General features: G+C 37.0%; 1 protein-coding gene across 1 annotated transcript in view; it reads right to left on the bottom strand.

Moving 5' to 3' along the window:
• Positions 1 to 258: 258 nt before the first annotated feature.
• DPY19L2 (dpy-19 like 2) overlaps positions 259 to 24,199 on the bottom strand; it is a gene marked incomplete at its 5' end in the record, with an annotated part of 61,825 nt that continues 37,884 nt past the window's right edge. The window contains 7 exons of the mRNA XM_081079317.1: positions 259 to 1,952; positions 6,093 to 6,218; positions 7,366 to 7,465; positions 10,285 to 10,459; positions 11,375 to 11,494; positions 18,648 to 18,672; positions 23,033 to 23,079. Of these exons, the coding sequence (XP_080935443.1) occupies positions 1,802 to 1,952; positions 6,093 to 6,218; positions 7,366 to 7,465; positions 10,285 to 10,459; positions 11,375 to 11,494; positions 18,648 to 18,672; positions 23,033 to 23,079 (744 nt within the window). The 3' untranslated portion in view covers positions 259 to 1,801. The remainder of the gene's footprint in view (positions 1,953 to 6,092; positions 6,219 to 7,365; positions 7,466 to 10,284; positions 10,460 to 11,374; positions 11,495 to 18,647; positions 18,673 to 23,032; positions 23,080 to 24,199) is intronic.

Here is a 24,199-nt window from a genome sequence, read left to right as displayed (position 1 = left end):
GGAAGTGCGAGGATTCCACCTCAGATCCATCTGGTTTCAAAGCCCATGCTGTTTCCATCACAGGGCACTGATTCCTGCGTGAGACTATGCAAAACTGTTTTAAAATGGCCATGAAATACCACCAATGTAAATGTGGTAAATAAATCCAGGAAGCCATGATTTCTACTTTATGTCAGAATGATTTCTATTTCAAAATGTATGCTTGGTACAGGATGAGGAAAGAGAAAACACACGTAGGATCTTCAAGGGCTTTTTTAATTTTTAAACATACCCAGTACATGAAAATAACATAAATCCACATTAACACATTATATTTGTATGGAACATTTTCTTAGTACAATACGTCCCATTTTTGTTGTTGAATTCTGCCAAGTTCTTTAAAACATGTTTCCTATAAAAACACAATCCAATGTGTCACATTAATTTTATGAGTGTTAGGTGTTATGTCTCTTTTCCTTCTTTGCCTCACATACCAAAACAAATTACTTGAAAATTCCAAAAAGTGTAAAATGTGGTATGCTTTCTTAGCTGATTTGTATCCTGTATTAAAATATTTTACAACTTACAGATGAAAAACAATTTTATTGGTTTTCCTGTATATACTCTCCTACCTACTGTAAGTGATCTGATCTATGGAATTAAGTCATTTTGTTACATCAAATGTAACAAGAACATAAGGCAATTATAAAAACTCCAAGATGTTAACTTAAAGTAGATGTACATTAAAATGCTATAGATGTGGCATATTTGATGTCTACCAAGCAGAGAGAGTGTTTATCTTTGCATTCAGCAACAATATCTTCAAGATAACTATTTACCTCTTCCCAAAGCATTATTGTTGGGTAGGTTTTATATTTGGGGAGCGAATTTATAAAACATCACCTTCCTCATCCAAAACCAAAAATAATTGAGGACTTAAAAACATGTTATCACAAAAGATGGTGACCAGAAAGAAAGACTATGTCCAGTGAAGTCCAGGGCCGAGATGAAATGCCTTTGTTTCATCCAAGATCTAGAATCTTTAAATCTCCTTTGATAAATTTAACTAGATTTTCTTTTCTGATTCTGTTTAACCCCCACATTTGGTCATCTGCAATAGTCATTTTTATTTTACCTGGATATTACAAGAAAAACCACTGCATTTTAAAGACAGATTAACAACCTCTTGAATTTAGGCTGAGAACTAATCAATGGAGAAAATACTGGTTGGGTAAATAAATTCAAGAGGTTCAAAACATTACAAAATAATAAGCTGTCTTTAAAAATACTTAACTTTTAAAGATCTTTCCTGAAGGCCGGTAAAGCAAAAGCAGCCCTAATGAACACAGTTACTAACAAATCTCCTCACAGAAGAAGTTGTGATCCGTATCGGAATCTGAAGGAAATGTCATTTCTCAAATGGCATTAGTTGACTCTAAGAGGTTTGGGGAGTTTGAGCTGGTACATCCTGATACTAGAGAAAATCTGAAGCAATCCACCTAGCTAGGTACAAAAGGACTAACATACCTTTGATTTATTAAATGTCATTGTTCTTTGACATACATTTTTCTTTAAGATTTTAAGAAGAACATTTGTGCAGCATGAAACGATTTAGTTATTTAAATGACAAGCTTCATGAGGCTGACATTCAATGGAAAACGGTGAAATAATTTACCTTTTAGTAATGAGAAAAGCCTAAATCATTTTATCTTCTTTTTAAGGATCCCTTATTAAAACCTGTGATCTGGATTAACGTAAATAAGCCAAAGAGATGGTTCTCTGTGCACTTCTTTGCGTCCCAGGGTGATGGGGAGGCTTAGCCTCAGTTAACCTTTAATACTCTGTACATACTATTCTGAAACACCGTGGAGAAGTAAGGCCTCTCATTCTTGAGCAAGACGCTACATAAAGGAGGGTTAGCTGCGTTGGAAGGGTCTTCCACATCCCAAATTTCAAGCATACTGCAACCAGGCCTGAAACAAAGGCACAGTAAGCCATATTAAACATGCACTCCCAGCCAGAGGAAACGTACTAATTATAGAGCAGCTCCTAGGTTTTGAGAGACTAATTTATTCAATAAATTAGAGTTTAAAGCATCATTTCTAAAAGCATAAGTTCAATATTTAGAGGTAAAAATGAAATTAAGTATGTTGCATTCTCACGTTCCACTTAACCAAGTAACCAATATGTTATTGAATCTAATAATAAAGGTTCAGTATATATTCAGAAACATACATTTAAAACTTCAGTTTCAAAATGAAATGTAAATCAATATATTTTCTAAGTGATATCACCAACCAAATATAAGGCCCATTAGTGGTAGAATGAGACAAATTAAAGATAATACAATTCCAGAGGAATTTTACATTTTTGAGCTTCAATTGACGTGGAATGGCATGAAAACGTCTAGTCCATGATAGGGAAGCAAAGCTCTTATGCGAAGTTTGTTCTCCTCAACCCTTTCTCATTTGGGTGGCTCTATGAGTAGAATGAATAATACTTCTCATTAGAGAATATTTCCCCTAATTCTTCGAATATGTTTATAATAGCAGCTTTACAGATTTTGACTGCTGAATCCAACACCTGGGCCTACTTCACTCAGTTTCTACTAATTTTCTTCCTGAGTTTTGGTCATATTGTCCCATAGCTTTGCAGGACAGAGAACTTTTGGCTGGAAACTGCACACTGGAGATTATAAATTGTAGTGACTCTGGAATCTGTTTTGTTCTTCTCATGATTATGAGTTTGCTGTTTTTCTGATTGATACTCAGTTAACTTGCCTGGCTCTTCAGTCATGGGCAGAAGCTGTCAGATTCCAGCGACTTCTGTTTTTGCCCTGGGATTTTCCCTGTGTTTTTATCAGACAGGCTTTGGGTGGGAGTAATACTCAAATTCAGGGGGCCATCTTCTCTGTATTTCCCTTGCTTCTGGGATTTTCCTCTAAATGTGTGTGCAAGTTGGGGAATGCATTTAGTCAAATGCACAGGAAATTCACAAATCTCAAGGACAGACATCCTGCCCTCCTTTCCACCTGGGAGGAGTAACTCAACCTCTTCCTGTCAATATTAACTGAAATCCCTCCCAAACTGGTTTCTTATGGGTCCTATGTTCAAGTTCTGTGGGCCAGACACACTAATAAGTCCTTAATTCAGCTTGTCCAAACCATAAAATCCAGTTAGCACTTTACATTATTTTTCTTATATGTCTCAGTGTGAGGGCCTTTCAGCAAGGAATATGTAATACCTAATAGAGCGTGAAGAAAAGTAGAAGCAGCCAGTTTTGTAAAAATGAGGTCTAACTTAGTGCTCTCTGTCTAAGAGACGGCAAATACCTTGTATGCACCTATCTGGTTGTTACTACTAAACATATGACAGGAATTACTAATCAGTACCTATTTTTCAGTCTGAGCCCAGATATGTTTTCAGACGTGACCCACACTACTACTAACAATGAGAAGTGCCTTGAGAGAAAATTTGCTACCCCTTCTCGAGACCTGATTCCTGGTGTTCTCAGGCTATTAGCAATAGTTCCAAAACATTTAAGTCCCAGAACTTTAGAAGAGTTCTTCTTTGCATAAACCTTTGTGTATTTAGAGTAATTTTTGACTGGGGTATCATTATATAAGTAAAACTGCACAGATCTTAGTGTACAGTTGCATGAGTCCAGACAAAGGCATGTACCCCCCTAACAAACATGGCAATCAAAATGAGCACTGCCATCATTCTAGAAAAAAGAGAAAAAAACAGTTCCAGTGTACCCTCGCACCCCTCACTCCGCCACAGCCAACCAACCACTGCTCTGATTCCTATTTCCACTGATCAGTTTTGCATGTTTTTAACTTCACAGAAATAGAATCATATGGTATGTGCACGTTTGTGTTGGCTTCTTTCACTCAGCGTGTTTTTGAGATTCACCTGTTTCCCCCCATATATCAGTAGTTTGTTCCTTTTTATTGCTGAGTAGTATTCTGTTATATTAATATACTGCAATTTATTTATCCCTTCTTCTCTTGATAGATTATTTGGGTTGTTTCTAGCTTGAGTTATTGTGAGTAAAGCCGCTATTACATCCTTTGTGGACAGATGTTAATATCTCTTGTTTAGATTTCTAGGGGTGGAATTGCTGAGTAAGAGTAGATATGAGTATATGCTTAAATCTTATAAAAAGCCTCCAAATAGTTCTCCAAAGTGGTTATCATTTTCACTCCCATTAGAAACATAAGAGATTTCCAGTTAATCTGTATCCTCCAACATGTGGTATTTTAGATTTAAAAATTTTATGTGTCCTAGAGTAAGTGTTATGGTATCCAATTGTGGTTTTAATTTGCATGTCCCTGAACACTGACAATATTGAGCATCTTTTTATGTATTTACTAGTCATTCACATATTTTCTTTGGTGAATTACGTCTGTCCAAGTCTGTTGCCCATTTTCAACTGTATTGTCATTTTATTATTAACCTGTAAAATTTCTTTATATAATCTATATGTGTAAATACTTTATCAGATACATACTTTGCAAATATTGTCTCCCAGTCTGTGGTTTGCCTTTTCATTTTCTGAACATCTTTTGAGGAAAAGATTTCAATTTTGATGTATATAATTTACTTATTTTTTATGGTTAGTGCTCTGTGTTTTAAGAAATCTTTATAATTTTAGTTTTTACATTTAGTTCTGCAATCCCTGTCAATTTTTGTGTGTCATTGTGTGGATAATGGTTCAATTTTTCTTCTATTCAGATATATAGTTACATCAAGCAACATTGTTGAAATGATCCCTTTTCCATTCAAGTAAAAATATGATTTTTACAGTTTTCCTTTGTTTGTTTTTTTATTTAACCCATAAGTTATCCATTAGTTTATTGCCTAATTTCAAAAAATGTATGGATTTACGTTTTTATGATTGATTTCTAATTTAATGCTATATGATTTCAAACCTTTCAAACATTTTGAGACCATTTTTACAGCCCAAAATGTTCTCTCTTACTGAGCATTCCATGTGCCCTTTAAATGACTGTGTATTCTCCCGCTTTCCCTGTAGTGTTCTATAAATGCCAGTTCGATCAGGTCATTTGATACTGTTTGTTGTTCATATCCTGTATGCTTTACTGACATTTTATCTACTTTTCTCAGTAGAGAAAGGAATGTTAATTAACATTTCCAACTATGACTGAAGATTTGCTTATTTTTTCTTTTAGTTCTGTATATGTTTACTTTGTGTACTTAGCAGCTCTGTTTAAATGCATACACATTTAGAATTGTCATGTATTTTTGATAAATTAATCCTTTTGTCATTATAAAATATCTATATCTGTGGTAGTATGACTTGTTTTGAAGTCTACTTTGTTTCATTAAATTTTAAATGAATATAATGTGCATATATCTTAACATTATAAGGTTCCTGTTTTCTTCTTTTGCAAGATGCCATTTCTTCCTAGATACACTAGATATTAAAATTACACATAAAAATTAGCTACTAAAATTTCTGAACTTAGCTTTTCAACAATGTGTTATAAACTAATTCCTAATTATCCATAGAAGAAATGAAAAATGTTAATGCTAGAATTAATATAACTAAGGACCTTTTAAATCAAGGAGTCCAAAAAAGGCCTCAAGATATCAATTAAATATTACAGAATTTTACAATTTTTAGAGATTCAAAATTCAGAAATTTTGCAATTGTAATTAGAAATGATTTTACTATGTGCCTTTGAGTTATATGAAACTTTTCTCATAAGTCTTATAATTCCATGTAAATCAGCTGTAGGAGCAGAATGTTACTATCTCACTCTGCTGTAAATTCAAACCTGTATTTCACACATCTAATAAAAATTATTATAAAAACTCAAAAAAAATGAAGAAAAAGGCTGCACTTAAGACATTAGAATTTAAAAATCAGGAAACTAAAACACACTATAATTTTTTGAAATTAGATTCTACTTAAATGATATTAAAATTTTACTTTTCTATATAAAATTATTTTAAATAAAATACCAGGGTAATATTTTAATGAAATATATTTAGAATAAAAATTCTTAAATGAGGACTATTGTAATAAAGTAAAACAGCTGTACTTTAAAAATACACCATATAATGTAGCATAGGGCTCATACTCACTTAGTTCTTACAACACACCACGCCTCTTCTAAAATGTAATAATTCACATGTAACTCCAATAATTTATCTCTTACTTCTTTTGCAGATTTTCGACTATATACGGAATAAACTATTTTTGTCCGGGCCCTTTAAATTAAAACACAGGTTAGATTTTTTTACTATATGATAATAGAATGGACTAAAGAAATTTTGCTAGCAAATTAAAATCTCAACACTCGCTGGATGGTGCATTTATATATATGACCCCAAAGAGCATGAATGAATTTTGGGATAGCAGTTTCCACAGTCCTACTTACATTTTGCACATGCAATTGTATAAACCAGTTTAAAGTCTAGAGTTGGAAGCAGAATAATTATTCAGAATATGAAATTTGCTTTGCGTAATTCATAAAATAATTAGTGTGCTGATGGAACACATCAGATAGAGGCTGAATACAATGGAAACATAAATTTCAGCAGATAATTTCACCTATAGAAGCTCTGAAAAGCATATGAATTGAAGCTGACTGTAACAAATTGAGCATTCAGACACTGGCACCAAGGGTAGCAGTCAGATAAAGTACTTTCACAAAAGCTTGAGAAACGGATGTTCACCAAAATATGGTACATGATTTAGCGCTAAATAGGAGTGTTTATGAAACCTTGAACAAGTAACCACTTATGCATTTGACATTTCTTAGGATTTCAAGCATAGGGAATGCCCAATCTCCACAATCAGACATAAAACTTTAAATTATTTAAAATTTTACCCCTAACAATAGGCCCAAAATGCATTAAAAGGAAAAGATTACCCTGACAATTACTAGAATGATTAAGATAATTTTTTAAGTCAGTCATTTATGGAAAACACAACTTTCTGACCTCAGTGGAAACTAGTGTTATAACTAGGTAGCAAAAGCACACCCTGGACTTTTATAAAAGCATGCGATACCGCAAATTTCACGCCTTTTTCTCTGTTACAAAAAAGCTAATCAGTGGCCAGCAAAGTAAGATGGAGAATAGTTTGTGAAAACAAGCTTTTCAAGTCTGGAGCAGGGGCTGGCGAACTATGGCCAGGGGCCAAACCCACTGCATCTCCTATTACTACTGAGGCATTTTACTGGAACAAACACACACGCATGCACGTATGCACACACATGCACGCACACAGACGTACACACATTCACGCACACAGACGTGCACACAGGCTAGTCATAAATAGGGGACACATTTTCCTTTGAGAAAAATTGGCTTTTGCTTTTTTTCAGTTTCAGAGGTCTGTGAAGCGACCAACCTCAAGCCTGCATCCTCGTAATGCGGGTGATTCACAATCGGGTGCAGGGTAGACAGCTTGACACTCGCCATTATAGGCATGGCACCCGCAAAAACAGCGTCTGAAAAAGATCATATTCCTTCATTGCATGTTTTAAAGAAAAGCAAAAGTTACTCTTCTGTAATATTTGAACGCAAATTAAGACAAATGAAGTACAGTTAAATAATAACCATGGGCATCGTTATTTTTCTTCACTCAATATTTACTGACTGTCCACTGTAATAATAGCCACACTTTTGTTACAAGTAATCTTGGTGCCAGGAACTGTGCTAATATTGCTAGTGGGATTACACAATGTAATGTGCACAACTTCGTAAGGTGAGTTCTATGGTATTCTTATTCTGTAGGTGAGGAAGCTGAGACCCAGCAAAGGTAAGTGACTTTCCCACGACTATCCAGCTAGGAAGAATCACGGCCCTCCATCTTAGCACTTCACCATGACTTCCTGCCACGGCAGCTCTGTGCAAAGAAACTACTGGAAAGACACTGAGAGACTATTAGGCTAAAGGGCAAATCTCATGGTTCACTGTTTAGAATGACTTTCGTGGGTCATAAACTGTCGTCCTGAGGACTTGCCAGAGGAAAACCTTGTTTTCTTCCCCTCAAATTGCCTTTAAATATTCATAATTAAGATTTCTTAGTTTCTGCTTGACTTTGTATAATTTACACATTTCATTACTTTCTGTAGTAATGGCATGTACAAAAGCATTGCCTTTTGTATAACTAGGGATTCACCAAAATCTACTATCTGGCTTCAGATTCAGTTTTGTCTTTTGGAAGATAAAAAGGCCAAATGCTTAGCTCCTGGCACCTCTGTATAATAAATGATGATAAAATTATGAAGGTTGTTATCCTTTTAAGTCGGCACAATAAAGTCATCAATAAGAACAAGCACGTTATTTAGATCTACTATACACAATTCAATGTTTACTTTCAAATATAACTAGTCATCCTAAATATAACTTTGAATTAAAATCTCTTTATGTCTTAAATTTGGAAACATGTAAGTCAACTGAAGTAGAAATGTGTATTTCTTATTGCAAGAGTCAGGAATTAACAATGCAAAGCTCTTAGGCTAGAGCTGTGGTTCTCACCAGGGGTGATTTTGTTTCCTAGGGATATGCCACCTTCTGGAGACATTTGTGGTGGAGGAGAGGTGCTCCTGGTGTCTGGTGGCTAGAAGAAGAGATGCTGCTAAGTATTCTGCAATGCGCGGGACAGCCCCTGATGTCACCAGTGACAATGCCGAGAAACCCTGGTCTGGACGGACCTAAAGCCCAGGACCAGGTCATCGGGAAGAAACTGTGGAGGCCTGTCCAGACAAAGCTGGAACCACTGGGGAGAAACCATCACAGGCAGAGACAGGGGGAGAAATAGAAATACTCTCCACATTCTTCTTTCCTCTTGGCAGTAAGGAAAACATGAACATGACAGGAAAAAATACTTTCCTATAAATACTGAAGTCTCTACTTAGCCTACTGTACGGATTAGAAAAAAGTACCTCTTCTGACTTCACAGAGCTTCACTAACACATGGCTTGGTGAGTGGACCACAGGCTGGATTTCAGTTACCACTATCCTCTCACCTGAGCACCTCTGTGCAGTGCACAAACTATACAACCCTACATGGTGGACCCCTGAATATAAGCACTCACCCCACCCATGCCACAGAATAAGCTTCATGTTGCTTCTAATGAACACATGGCAACCATCAGAGAACTCAAAATACAGCGATGAAAAAGCCTTCTAAGAAAATCAAAGAAGAGGTGGCTAAAAATGAGGTAGGAGTTTGTGAGCATTATCTTAGAAAGCGATTAAGTTGCCAAACAGGCACTCTTGGCCGTGGACCCAAGACAAACACTGGAACAAACAAAGACACAAGATTTAAAAAGCAGGTATCTTTCAAAGCTTGGGAAGAAATAATTGTAATAACTGGGGCAGGGGAAGAGAGAGAAAAGGGTGTGCCTACTTGGTTCTCCAACAGGGAAAAATTCAGTAGAGGATTAATTTTAAAAATCTGATTAAACTGGCCTGGAATTTCTAAGTGATGAGGCACTGTCACCTTTGAAAGCCACAGACCCAATATCTGAGTTGAAGCTTATAAAAGTTTACCTTAATGATGGCTAATTAGTAAAGCAGTGACTATCGAATAAGAGATAAGAAGAAATTGAGTAAAGGAGTCACAGGATAAATTGAAATAGACCAGACCAAAGAAGTACCAGAGAAAATTATCAATATCAAAAATATTGATAATTTTGGACGAGATTAAGATAAGTCTCGGACGAGATTATAGAGTACTTATAAAAAATACTGTAGAACATACATATGCTCTAGAAAGGCATTTAGAAATTAAATAAATATCTGCCTGAGGTGGTTTTGGAAAAAGATAGGAAGAAAAAAGGTAAGGTAAAAATAACATTGTTGAGTATTTAAAAGAGGGTGTATGCTCATCTCTTTGAAATGATTTAGTGAAGAGGATATCCAAGATTCTAACTCTTCTGCAAGGGACTGGTTTTACAGAGGTGGAGCAGAAGGCACTGACTGAAGTCACAGATCCGTCACAAGGTGTGATATTTCGTCAAAAGACGTATTTCTTTGATTTGTAATTTTTTTTAGGATTAAAACACGACAACAATCTCAGTGACAGCATATAACTGAACAATTATCAATTCCCAATGTTAATGAAAATTCTTTTTGGCAGTTCCCCACGGAGGAATTTAAAGAGGGCACAAAATCAGTTCTTTGAAAAGGTTCGATTTGGTGCACAACGCATTTAGCAGGCTCAGAATCTGTGAGCAGAGTATAAATGACACTACGTGCGTGCGTGTTTGTAACCGTGTGATACAAATCCAGCTGCACACAGAGCTACACCGCTGCATACCCGGCCTGGTGTTGGACTGGATCCACTGTATCAGCTCTTCCTGAGGCAAATTATTAAATTCTCCTATTATGCTCCACTGATTGTGGAGGTTTGCACAACCTTGTAGCGACATTACGGTTAGAAGGCTGAAGATGACATTCTCAAAACGAACTCTGCAAAAAAGCCATCCAAAGAGCTGCAATGAAAGAAACCATTTATTTATAATTCTTATACGAAGAGTGCTATTGGGTCAATACTAAATTCTCACCTTGCTACTTACACCAAGGTGGGTTACCATTTGATACTAACTACCAAGGGTGCTAAGAACGTAAGAATATCGTCTACTGTTTAAAAACAGCAAATATTTTGGAACTACGGAGTCCAGTTAAAAATGGAGCTTTCTTTCCTCTTGAAAGAACGAAGGAAGGAACACCCGATCCTTCTAGTACTGATTCACTACCAGGAATTAAGATGAGCAAATCACGGTGTTGAGACATCCCCAAACTAAATCCTATAACATCTGGCTGCCTTTTATGGACATTTTGAATAACTAAGGACACCCTACTAATACGGACATGTACATGCGTTATGATATTCTAAGACAAGACTCCCATAATCAAAACGAGATAAAGTGTTTCTAGAAGGACCTTGGTCCCAAAATTCTAGCTACTTTGTCTAGTTCTTTTGCATATTAGCTACAGTAGTGGAACCCCAGAATTGACGTTTCCTAGGGATTCTCCGAGCCAAACAGGACAATACCAGCGCAATTACACTGCACCAACTCTAGTACTAAAAGGACACCTGAGGGAAGTTTTGATGGGCCAAGAAACTTGCATAGACCTGCACTCCAAAAAATACATTTGTGGACAGATACTAAGAGAAGAGAAAGGGCGCTTCATCCCTTGTCACAGAAAAATCAGTTAAAGTCTAGGATTAATTTTCGAAGCTACTTGAAGTTGCATTTCTTACTCTATGAACTTACAGTTTAAATCATCGAAGACAAAAACACTTCTTGTTATTTTTATGTTCTGAATTTCTCAGCCAAATCATAATAACTACACTGCAGTTGCCACCGTCGTTAGGGTGTGGTTATATAGGCATGGGAGCTTACCCGTCGGGAGCATATCAGGGAGGCCATCACACACATGTGAGGTGTCAAAAACAGCTTCAGCCTCATAATTAAAATGGCAAGAGCAGCAAATGCTATCAACTGCAGGGTGTGGAAAATTAGCTAGAAACAACACGAAACAAAATGACATTTTCACTTTATACACTTTTCAATTAATATATGAAAGCATATTAAAACTGTTATTACTCATTAGGACAAGGATCTTTTAACTTAGTAATAAGTCTTAGTATTTATTCACTTATTCAATAAGGTTTTATTGAATGCCTACTCTATGCCAGGTACTGCTCTGTCTGGGTGCTTCAGATTCATCAACGAACAAAACAACAGTGAGCGATTTCTGCTCTTGTGAAGCTTATATTTTGGTGTATTTCTTAAAGAGAGATAGAAAATGAGTATACAAAGGAAACTAAATCCATTACATAGTCTATTAGAAAGTGCTAAGTGCGGTGGGAGAGAAAACAGAGCAGGGAAAGGAGACTGGGGGTGCAGGGTGTGACGTGAGGCCACAGGTGGGAGGAGTGACAAGTGAAGGTGAGCCCCAGAGACGACAGTGTTTGAGCAAGGACCCTCCCAGGGTGAGGAAGTGAGCCACAGAGACAGACCTAAAGATGGGCCATGCTTCCCAAACTTGCGTGTCATTCAGTCAGCAACAAGCATCACAGCAAAACATAAACCAGATTATCTGAAAAGTAGTAGAATTATATAAATATTAGTACTAATTAGCAGGATTTCCCATTTTGATTAAGATGGGGTTCCACTGAGCAAAGGTTTCAAACAAAACTTTTCTTACAGACATATTCATTAAAATATCAACCAACTCCTCACTAGAACAAGGGACAAAGAATTATTGCAACGAAAAGTAAGTGGCAACCAAATATTCATGTTTTAACATTCAAACAAATTAAATGTGAAATATAGTATTTTCATCTTTAGAGTTGAAAAATATTAAATAGTGAGTGTTAGAAAGGATTCCATGAAACACACACCAAAATAGCTGGCTGGTACATTTCTGTAATTACTTTAGAAAAGAGCCAACCCCTTTGACTTAAATTTCTACAAAGATGGTTACTGAAGTGAATTTTTAGTAGCAAAAATAGAAACAACCTAAGTGACCAATATGGAGGAATAAGTAATAAATTACTGCCTTTCCTTATGTATACAACCATTACAAGATTACATATCAGCAGATTATTTGTGTGGAAAAGTGTTCAGAGTGTAAGACACGGTACATAAAGAATATTAATTCTGTGAAAACTACACACACACACACACACACACACACACACGTTCATATGCACCAGGTGGGGCTGTAAAAATATATACCTAAAAAGTTAACAGAGGTTATTCCTGAATGGTTATTTTTCTGCAGTTTCCAAAAATTGTAAACGTGTCATTTTTATAAGCAGAAATATATAATTTCTATTTGAAACAACATCAAAACTGTACCCAAAGCTGTTTTCTTTTCCCGTTTCAAGTAAATATATTAAAAATGGAATTTGTTACTTATTATTTTTCCTATTTCTGGGACCCAAAGTTGGAATGTGGAGCATTTATTTCAAAATCAATCCTTCATTTTTTTTCTTTAGTAAAACTCATCTTTGGGCAAAATCAGGGGTATGACGTGGAGAGGCCAAAAGACACCAACACACTTCAGACCCAAATAGGCCCTTTAGTTGAGGACCGCGAAATCACAGGTGGGTCGATCACACAGGCCACCTACTGTCATCATCTCCCCAGAACAGGGATCTCGTCTATAAATCTACCTGGGACTGGACACACACTATTTCCTCCATAGGAACACACCGTGGAGATGCCCACTGCTGACGACCCACATAAGCAAACATAAGCAACGCTTTTCTGAAACGGAACCAATGTTTCCTTGTAACTTCCACACCTGTGGAACTGCACAAAATTAGTGTGAACGCATTTGGACATGACAGTCCTGTATTTTTTAAATACTATAATTATGACTTTACACTATCCCCACCTACACCCTTAGAAAACTTTCTATTTTTAGGCTAAATATTTAGAAAACTTCGGTCATTTTAGTTCTGTGTTGTCACAATTCCGACTGCCTTACTCTGGACATGGTAATGGATTGTTCATGCTTTTCCTAAAATGTGGCTTCTAGAAATGGACTATAATAGATATGGTTTAATAAATACAAGTACCTACCTGACTACTCCCAATATTCCTTCCTTTGGTTACTTTGAGCCACAGGATGACATTCTCATTTTCTCTCCTTATTCCTGTCACCTCTACCTCAGCGACAACTTCTCACAACACCAATATTAAATCCATAGTAGTAACCCTTGAATTTCCTCTATCACGTAAAAGCTGAAAAAAGATTCTGTTTTCACGTGGACACTGGAAAGAGCCTCACCATTACCTTCCCTTCCTTGCGTGATGTTTTCTTGCAGCTGATGACACAGAAGAGCTGTTCCGAATGGCACCACTTGTGTTTGTTTTCTATTCTCGTGGAAATGCTCCTGAGCACCCTGCACTCACAGGCCCCTGACTTGCCATGGTGCTCTCTTGCCGCAGCCATGTGATCTCCCATTCTATCGAACAGCTTTCTTTTCCAAAAATCACTACCATGTACACGATCGTCAATTTGTTAGTACCTCTTTCCACATAAAAATCATTAGAAAAATCTCCACAATATTTTTTAGCGACAGGAAGCAAAACAGGAACAGACTTCAGGACACCATTCAGTATCCACCTTTGGGATGCGTGAGCCCCACCAGGTAAAGTGTGAGGGAGCGGCGACCGTGCAGAGAGGAAACAAGGACTGAAGTCTAAGACCAGTCCCAAAGGCGGGCTGCTCTTGTCCAAACCACCCCCCACCCACGACGTGTGCCTTGGATGCCTTGAGAACGTGCTGAAGAGCCGGCCTTCGCAGGCAGAGCCCACCGGGGGCAGCACAGCAGTCGGAGCCTCCAGAAGGCAGGCACACCACCTATCACAGTGGGCATTCTTCCCACAGTGCTTACCTTATACTTGGCATCACTGTAAGCACTTTACGTACGATTCGTTTAATCCCATAGCAACCATATGAGATACTTACTATTATTACTATGACCGCTGTTGCTGCTTTTGTTGTCCCTAGAAGATGTGCAGTAACTTAGCCAGGATCACACAGGAAGTGGCAGAACGAGGAGCTGAGGCCAGCTCCCGTGTCTGTGCCTTTATCCACTAGCGCTTGCTTCCTCTCCAAACAATAAACCAGTCAACAATATGGTTCTATTGGTCTATGAATACAGAGGTGTACAGACCCCCAACAGAAATCACTCAGTTTCTCAAAAGAAGTAACTCTTCCCCCAAATTCTATATCGCTTCACTCCTTCCATAGAATGCCTCCATATTGGTTCTGGTACTTTTACTGTGTCACCGAAAACCCTCTGACTGTAAGTAATAATAATAATTTTAAAAAGAACCTCCAAAAACCACCATTTCTAATAGAAAACACAAACTCAACCGACTTAAAATATAAAAGGTCAAATACAAACTGATCCAATGAAAAATAAACTACAGGGATTAGGACAAAAGGGAAGTCTGATGCAGGACTGTCATGGACGAAATGAGGTACCAGTGGTACAAACACCCTTAGTGTTCTCTCCCCCAGCCTACCTCACACTAGTTCTGCACAGGTACTGTGACATTCTGCCTAACTCTTTTCCCCTTCTTTTTCTTTCCCATCAATTACTAGATACTCCCCTTCACTAATTTCTAAGCCCACAAGATAGAAAAAAATTGGTTAAAAGAAACTGATTTGATGGAATAAATAAAACACATTAAATTATGAGGAAAAAAATCACAACAGAGTCCTTTAATCTAACAAACTTTAATAATCAATGTCATGACAGTAGAGGTTTATTAGTGAGTTTGACGGATGCAGATTATCCCTGACTCTGGAGGGCTGGCACAAAGCAAGGAATTTAGAACTCACTCCCAGGTGACAAAAGTATCCTAAAGAATCCTGCCCAAATGCCAAAACAAGCTGGAATGCATAACCTCTTGTTATCACATCACACACTCAGAGCGAGTCTACCCCTGTACCACTCCCAGAGCTTCTGCAGTCCATGCCCTCTCAGCCCTAGAATGGAAACAGTCCCTGTCTCCCAAATCACAAAAGCAGGAACTTCTCACGTGTGAGTCACAAGTTGGAGTGGGACAGGGAGCCAGCCAGACAGAAGACTTCACACTGGAACTGCAGAGAAATCGATCGTTTCCTTCCAGAAGAGCTACTATTTTTCAGAAGTTTAAATCTTTAATCTGCCCATACATCAGGAGCTTAGCATACTCTCTTTAGTCTAAAAAGATGAAGAGATTCGCCATCACTGCCCTCCTTTTAGTCTGCTTGACTTCTGATTGCCTTTTAAAAAACCATCATCTTAAAAATAGATCTACCATAGGACCCAGTAATTCCCCTTCTGGATATTTAGCTGAAGAAAACAAAAACACTAATTTGAAAAGATATATGCAGCCCTATGTTCACTGCAGCACTATTTACACCCTTCACCAGCTCAAGATAATTTTGTCCTTACAATAGCCAAGATATGGAAGCAACTTAAGTGTTCATCATAGATAAAGAAAGTGTGGTACACGGACATATAATGGGATATTACACAGTAACAAAAAAGAATGAAATCTTGCCATTTGTGACAACATGGATGGGCCTAGAGAGTACTATGCTAAGTGAAATAAGTCTGACAGAGAAAGACAAATGCCATGTAATTTCACGTATACGTGGAATCTAAAGAAATAAAACAAGTGAACAAACAAAACAAAAACAGACTCATAGAAACAGAGACCAAATGGATGGTCGTTCGAGGGAAAGGGAGGAGCAGGATAGATGAAAAAGGTGAAGAGGAGTATAGTCAATAATATGAAGAGGAGCACGGTGACAGATGAGCACTAGAATTAGTGGGGTGACCACATGGTAAGGCATAACCTGTAGAATCTCTATATTGTACACCTGAAACTAATATAACTAATACAATATTGTATACCAACTATACTTAAATAAAAACAAAAAACAAAGAAACATAGTCTTTATTGCCAACGGACCTAAAATATCTAAAACTCAGATCTGCCCAGGCCACCTCCCGTTTCACGAAGTCCAGAATGAAGGCCAGCCTCTTTGCATTCAAGGCCACCACAGTCTGACGCTTGCCTGCTTTTCCTGTCACGTGTTTTGCTGCTTGCTGCCTGTTTCACGCATCAGTAATAGTGATTTGCCTCAGCTCTGACCATAACTTATTGCCTTACGCCATCTTCGCACATGCACATCCTTTGATCTTGGTAAACTCCTCTAAAGTCGTTTAAAAAACATATTTCCTCAATTGCCCCATCCCCTCCACACGGGTCTAATCCCTTCTGTATTAGTGTATCTGCTTTTGTCACTGCACATATAATTATCTGTTCACAGTTTTGGTCTTCCTCCACTATATGTTAAATTCCATAAAAGCAGGGACGTGGGGTACGGAAGGCACAAAATAAAGACTGAACTAATAAATGTACAGAATTAGTGGAGAAAAGTGGGCAAAATAAGGATACATGGAGAAATGAAAGAGAAAGAAGACACAGTAGCACTATAATGTGAGAAAGGCAGGCAGAGAATTAAGGAATACTGTGTCTCTAAAAAGAGGGAGGTTTACATACTACGTGATAAAACAGAAAGTATGACTGCGCACTAATGCCACGGTAAGTAAAACGGGATAATGTGACATGGCCTGTTGACATAACAGCAGGTCCCATTAGGTGGCAGTAGAGTGAATGGCCCACAGCATGGATTCTGCGGCCACTCTGCCTGGGCTCTTAGTCTTTGACTCCATGAAGCTGGTCCCTTTCGCTTTGTGACCTTAGGCAAGTTACTTAAACCTCTCTAAGCCACAAGGTTTTTCATCTGTGGAATATAAATAATAATAGCATTTGACCTAAATGGGTAGTTGTGAGAATGCAATGATGAATATATGTAAATCGGTTACAAAAAATACCCTGTAAATAGGAAGCAGTAAGTGCCAACGCTTACTTTGAGAGCCCCTGGAAATAGACTGCTTGGGTTCAAATGCAAGCTTTACCACAAGTTAGCTGTGAGATGTTACGAAGGGACTTAATTGCTCTAGGTGTCTACTTCTTGGCAGAGACCCCTTTGCTCTTCTTCCTGGGCACAAGCTAGATTCGGTTTCCCAGCCTGCCTGTAGTCATACGTGGCTCTGTGCCTGCATTCTGCCGTGGGAAGGAAGGGACTTGCACCCTTCCCAGGCCCAGCCCTTACAGAGCCTTCAGGGCACCATCTTCACGTTCTCCCTCCTTTGTGGGAGGCTGAGGCAGACAAGCACATCAACTGTGGAAGCCACGAGCCGAAGGTGGCAGGGCCACGTAGAGGGAGTCTGGTTCTCACCTCATGGCTTGTTGGAGAGCCACCTGCTAATCAGGGAGTCCTGCTTTTAACTTTATGTGTGCAAAGGATTAAACTTCTACTAAGTCAAGTCATCGAAATGTGAGTGTTTACTTACCTCTGTAACAGGTACTATCACCTAATTAACATAATTGTCTTATTTGCCAAATGGGAATACTATTGATATGAGAATTGAACAGCACAGTACCTGGCATATAGTAACTATTCAGAAAATATTAGTTATCATCACAAGCTATTCCCACTAAGTTCAAATTTAGTTGCCCTCTTTTTGAATAAGACCTTAAGACGTAGAGGTCTATTACTTAGGACACTGTATTTCCAGCCACGTTGTTATTTTCCTTTATACACCCCCAAATAATTCAGCACCATGTACAATGCTGTCTTCCTTGCTTTGTATCCCCATTGACAACTTACACATACGTGAGGGCAGGAACACCGCTTACCATCTTTTGTGTCTTGTAACACAGCTAAGCTTGTTAACTGACTGGCCACCAGTCACGGGGCCTCACACACCTGCCCTGAGGGGCTGCAGTTATGAGCTTAGTGGGCTAGAAATGGACTGTTATTGTTGAATGAATGAAAGAATGCATGAATGAAGGTAATTTAATATAATTATGCTCCCTGGTAATAAATCAGCCTTCTGGCTGCAAATCCTTACTACTGTTCACAACAGAGCAGAATAAACTGAATAAGCTCAGCAGAAATGGACCACTACGGCTGACCCACTCCTGCACTGCCGATGAGGTTGAGCAGCAGGTTATACTTTCGTGAATTATCCTTAAATTAGAAGTTAGTGTACAAATCTCCCAGAGATTAAGATGAGAGCTTTACCTCACCATGTTCAAGGAGCTGTTTTCTGGAATAAATAAATAAAAAATCCCTGTTTAATAAATGTCCATTATAATACGATCACATAAAAATAAACTTTATTTCTTCTTAGATTTTAAAATTTTGATTCTCTCTAAACTACTCAGGACCATAAATAAAAATACTAGATGATATCATTAAAAATTATAGCAATTTAAAAGTCATTTATAGTCATCCCATTTAAGGTGTATAAAAAAGCTGTTTTTGGTTAAGATAAAATAGGTTTCACTGATTCCTGGAGACTGTACCTCTGAAAAAAATAAATGAATAAAAAAAATCTATTATTCAGCCATGTACAGTATATGCAATACTTTAAAAAGCACTGCTGGACTTTTGAGTTGTTTTCATTTTTCACAATTATAAATAACGTCCTTATACATAAAACTGTCAGCATCTCTGAGTATTTCTTCAGGACAAATTTCTAGAAGAAAAGTTACTGGGTAAAACATACAAATATTTTAGTTCCAGAAAAACTAACAAATTTACTACATTGTTATGGCACGTTTACTGTGTTCTAGGTACTGTGTAGTGAACAGAGTGAATATTATTGATACCGTTTTTCTCCTCACAGAGTTTATATTCGGTTCATATAAGAGTATAAGACTGCCTATTTTAATGTCCCACTGAAAAAACTAGATGCTTTAGTTTTTTATACAAAGGCTTTACAGGATGCAGAGGCCTTCTAACATCAATTTTGGGGTTGAAAAGACAAGATAGTAAGAAGTTCAAGGACACACACAGATCTAGATTTAAAAACAAAACAAAAACAAAAACAAGGCTAGTCAGGGGAAGGTCTCTCTAGCTAGTAGTGAAATCACCAAATTACTTTGTCTCCTTCACAGTTCTTTCCTGACTTACAGAGTCAAGGTTGGGGGGAGGGGTGGATGGGTTCTCACTGGTCCTGAAATCTGCCAGTCACAACAGAATTCTGTAGTAAGTTGTTGCATGCAAGAGAGAGGCCTAGTAGGTAAGTAATTATGATATAACTATGAGTTATAATTATTCATAATTATAATTATGAATCACCAAGGACCCTAACAATAACTACTAATGCAAATAAATCTAGTAGCTAATTTAAAATACGAATATACAACTGAATCATGAGGCACAAATATAATGAAAGAGAAAGACAAGATGAATAAGCAAATGAACTGATCTCTCAGGAAACAGAGTTAATGCAAGAAATAAAAGAGAATTAAATGAAAATTCCAATTACTATCTTCAGAGTAGTTTAAGAAGATATTGCATCCATACAATTATTACAAGCTGTCAGAAGTTCCAAGAACTTTATATGCATTAATTTTTCTAACACATAGAGTAATTCTGTGATGTTAAGGTCATTATTTCCAGTTTAGGGAAACTGGTGCACAGAGGGATTACATGACTAGCCCACACTGATAAGTAAAGATATCCCATACTAATGGATTGGAGAATCAATTATAGAAAGATTCAATTCTCTTTGAATTAATCTAAAGCTATCTCAATAGACTCTGGTGGGTACCTCTGGTGGGAGATTCCAGACACATTTATTTCAAAGTTTACCTGGAAAAGAAAATGTGAAAAACAATAACAATAAACAAGAAATCGTGTTGTTCTGACTCAGAAACAAGCACATAGTTCAATATGAGAATTTAAAACAGAAATCAAGTACATACGAGAATTTATTAGCATGTGATTAAAACTGATATTCCAAATGAATGGAGAAAAGATAGGTTACCCAGAATTGTGTTGGAACAATACCTCACTTGAGGGGGAAAAGGCAGATCCCTGTATTTCAACACTACAAAATGAATGCAAGATTGATTAATAATCTACATGTAAAATAGAAAATTATGGAGAATGTCAGCAAGACAGCGGAGTAGGAGAGAGCGGCTTTGGTCCCTTTAAAAAGAAACAACAACTAGACAGCCATCCACAAAGGAGAACTGTTCAGAAGGGCTTAAGAGTGAAATTATTAACCTATAGCAACACAGTGGAGCAAAATATGGAGAAGAGCTGCACAGAAAGAATCGCTATGGAGATCAGCTCTGCTGACACTGGAGACAGCTAGAAACAAAGAGGGACAAGAGCCATGGGTTTCAGCCACAGTGGTCCCCGGAGGCCTGCTCTGTGAGGATGCCAGTAGCTTTTGTCAGTGGAGACCTCAATGGCCCCCACAACAGCCATGGACTCCCTGCAGCTTTCACAGCAGAAGAGCCCACAGTGTTTGTTGGCCTGCTGTGAAGAAGGCACTGGCTGGCACCTTTTTTCCCCTGAGATAACCAACGGTCATTGCTGCTGCAGACCCCCAGCGGAAGAGGTAATGGCTCTCTCACGTCAAGACTAAAAGAAACATGAAAACTCAAGAAAATATACGCAACCAAAGCAATGCAGTAATTTTCCAGCAACTGAGCCAATAGAAATGAAGGTCTATGAATTTCTAGACAAAGAAAATTATGAAAGAAATTATGGGGAAATATTTTAATGATTTTTGATGTGGGGAAGTGTTTCCAAGCAACAAATGAACACAGAAAATATACAGTTGCGACTGTATAAAAATTTTAAATTTCCATAAAGCAAAGATCATTGATAAACTATAAACTGATATCCTGGAAGAAACTACGCTGTACACATAATAAACAAAAGATTATTATCTGTAATATATCAATTTTCAAATGGTCAAGAAGCAATATAAATAGAGGACATATGGAAAATCATAAAAGTTCCCTGGTAAAGACTTGTAAGATGAGTTATAGCACATGTGACAACGATGGCGTTCACGAGATTCAGGGAAATGGGCATTCTCCACTCTCATCACTGTAAGTTCTCAGTATTGGTCAAATTATAAAATATTCATACCTTATGATCCACCCATTTCAAATATTCTAAATACTAAAAGAGTATGCAAAGATACACATACGAAGATGTTCATTACTCATAGCAATGGATGTTACAACAGAAAGATAAATATAATCTAAATGTCTACTGATGTGGGAATGAATGGCTAAGTACGTGCTAGTCATTCATGATGAATCCTAAAATGTGGAGACCATTACAAAGTTTGACAAAGATCGAGGCAGATGCCCAAGACACACCGCTAAACCAAAATAAGAAGTTACAGAATAATAATAAAATGATTCCACTTAAAAAAAAAATACTGTGTTTTTGTATGCGTTTTGTAGAATGACACATAGAAAGCCTTTACAATCAGCACCAATGAATACAGGAGTACATCTAAGAGAGGGGAACATTCTCTTTTCTTGATCTACTCTTTTGTCTGAATACATTACAATGAGGTACTATTTTTGTGATTTAAAGGGCCGCCCTGATGCCCCCCCCACCCCATACACACACACACAGGGCTGTCACTTTGGGATATTATTTCATCACTAAGAAAGATCTCCTTATTTGAGTATCTTCCACCCATTGACCTCTTCCACATAACACCCTCTCAAATATCTAAGGACAGCTTCCATGTACAACTCAAGATTCTATTTCCCATTTAAATATGTCAGGTCCCTTCATGCATTCCTTATAGTTTTCAGGGCTCTATAACTCTTTTTAGAATGTCAAGAACTCCATCTGAACAGAACGAAGTGGAGTGGGTCTGTCAACTCTTTGGTTTGGAAACTATTTCAACAAATAAGATTCTACCATTTCAACAATATCATCCATAAAATATAAGCATGGGGTATGGGGTTCATGGGAACGCTCTGAACTATCTTCACAATTTTTCTGTAAATCTAAACCTGTCCTAAAAATATATTTCCTTAAACACAACAAATTTAATAACATATCTACAAATATAAAATGTATTCTGAGTTAACATTTTCTCAGAATAAAGTTTTCTTTACAATTTACTTCTCATGTCCTGTAGTAGTGTGTGATTTATATTGCATTTTTCATGCGTATGTTTATGCCATAATCTTAGGGACTTTACTAAAACCACAAGAAATGTGGTAAGACAAATAGTTGTAACAATAAATGTAGAAAAATGAATTTTATGAATATTCAGAAAAACAAATGATTATGCTTTCTCTGAAAGTTAAAAAAAAAAGAATCACTAAAACTTTAGATTATGTCTGTTTATTGACTTTAAATTCTAGTCATATATTAAAATTAAACTAAACAAATTTAAATTTTAAATTAATTCACAAGTATAAATATCTCCAAAATAGGCCCAAATAAATAAAAGAGATCCATAAGAATAATACATTCAGTTTTTTCTTTTAGAAAACATCTAAGTTTGGTTCATGTCTCCTTTCTTAATCATAATGCTGAAGTTTAATGTCCATTTGAAAAATTGGCATTGTAGTAAGTTATTTAATAATTGAATATAATATGATTTTAAAAAACTATGATATAATTACCTTAGATAAGTGTTTGTAGATAAGACACATAAAATATCACGGAAAGTCTGTGAATAGAATCAAATCAATGAAACTTTTCTAAGAAATTATGTGACACTTAAAATGCCCTGACTCATTAACATAAACACCCTCAGTAAAAAGAAGTATTTTCATTGTTAAAGTGAGTTCTCAGGAACAGTGTAGTCCCAGCTCTGCCCCAGGCAAATAATATCTTGAAGTTACAACTTCCTCTAATTAAAAAAAAAAAAAAAGTGTTGAAGTAAATCTTTAAGGTCCATTTCAGCTCTAAAATTCTAAAATTCTATCCACATATGTGGATAATTCCTTATTAAAGTTTATATTTTACTAGGAGGAGGGTGACCTGAAGGTTGGGGATTGGTTTCCACAAAGGAGGCAGTGACCTCCATGTATTTTCAGAGACTATTTTTACCTTACTTAACCTCCCAAGTGAATGAGGAAACTAATACACACACTCTCTGTCTGTCTGTCTGTCTCTATCTCTATCTACCTAGCTACGCAGTCTCTGTTCCCACTTCAATTCCCACTTCCTGATTACTATAAAATTACTGTGGCATATCTGCTTCCCTTCTCAGCCTACATCTATCTTATGCTGCTACAGAAGGCATAAGAGCACTTAGCAAATGTACCAGATGCTGGTGAGGGTGGGAGACAGGGCGGCGTGAAGGGGAAAGTGGAGGCTAAAGTTGGCCAGAGAGGCATTAGCAGCAATCTGATGCAACTTAAACTGTAAGATGAAAAAGTTACAGGGAACTTAAAATTTTGCACTCCTCATGATGTGTGGTTTATACTCACAGGTAAATGTTGAAAAAATATATAGTGAAATTTAGACTCTAATTTCAAATGAAATCTAAGTTTAGAATTTTTAACTCTTCTCATTGATTCAAGAGCATCCTACATGGAAGATGCTCTCGTTCAGATGACAATAATGAGATTCTAGACATTTAGGCAACAAAAACCCTATTGAGGGTATAGTTAATAGAATGTGTGCATTTATAGTTTAAAGTTCAACAGTGTCACAGGAAAATCATACAATACATGCCCTCCTTTCCTTCCCAGAAGTGATTTCACACAAGTGAAAATTTAAATGAACATCAGAAATATCCTTGAGATGAAAAATAAACAACAGGATAAATACTGAGGGGTTTA

This window comes from Rhinolophus hipposideros (genome assembly GCF_964194185.1).
Source record: "Rhinolophus hipposideros genome assembly, chromosome: 18".
NCBI classification, from domain to species: Eukaryota; Metazoa; Chordata; class Mammalia; order Chiroptera; family Rhinolophidae; genus Rhinolophus; species Rhinolophus hipposideros.
This window is presented reverse-complemented; position numbering and strand designations above follow the sequence as displayed.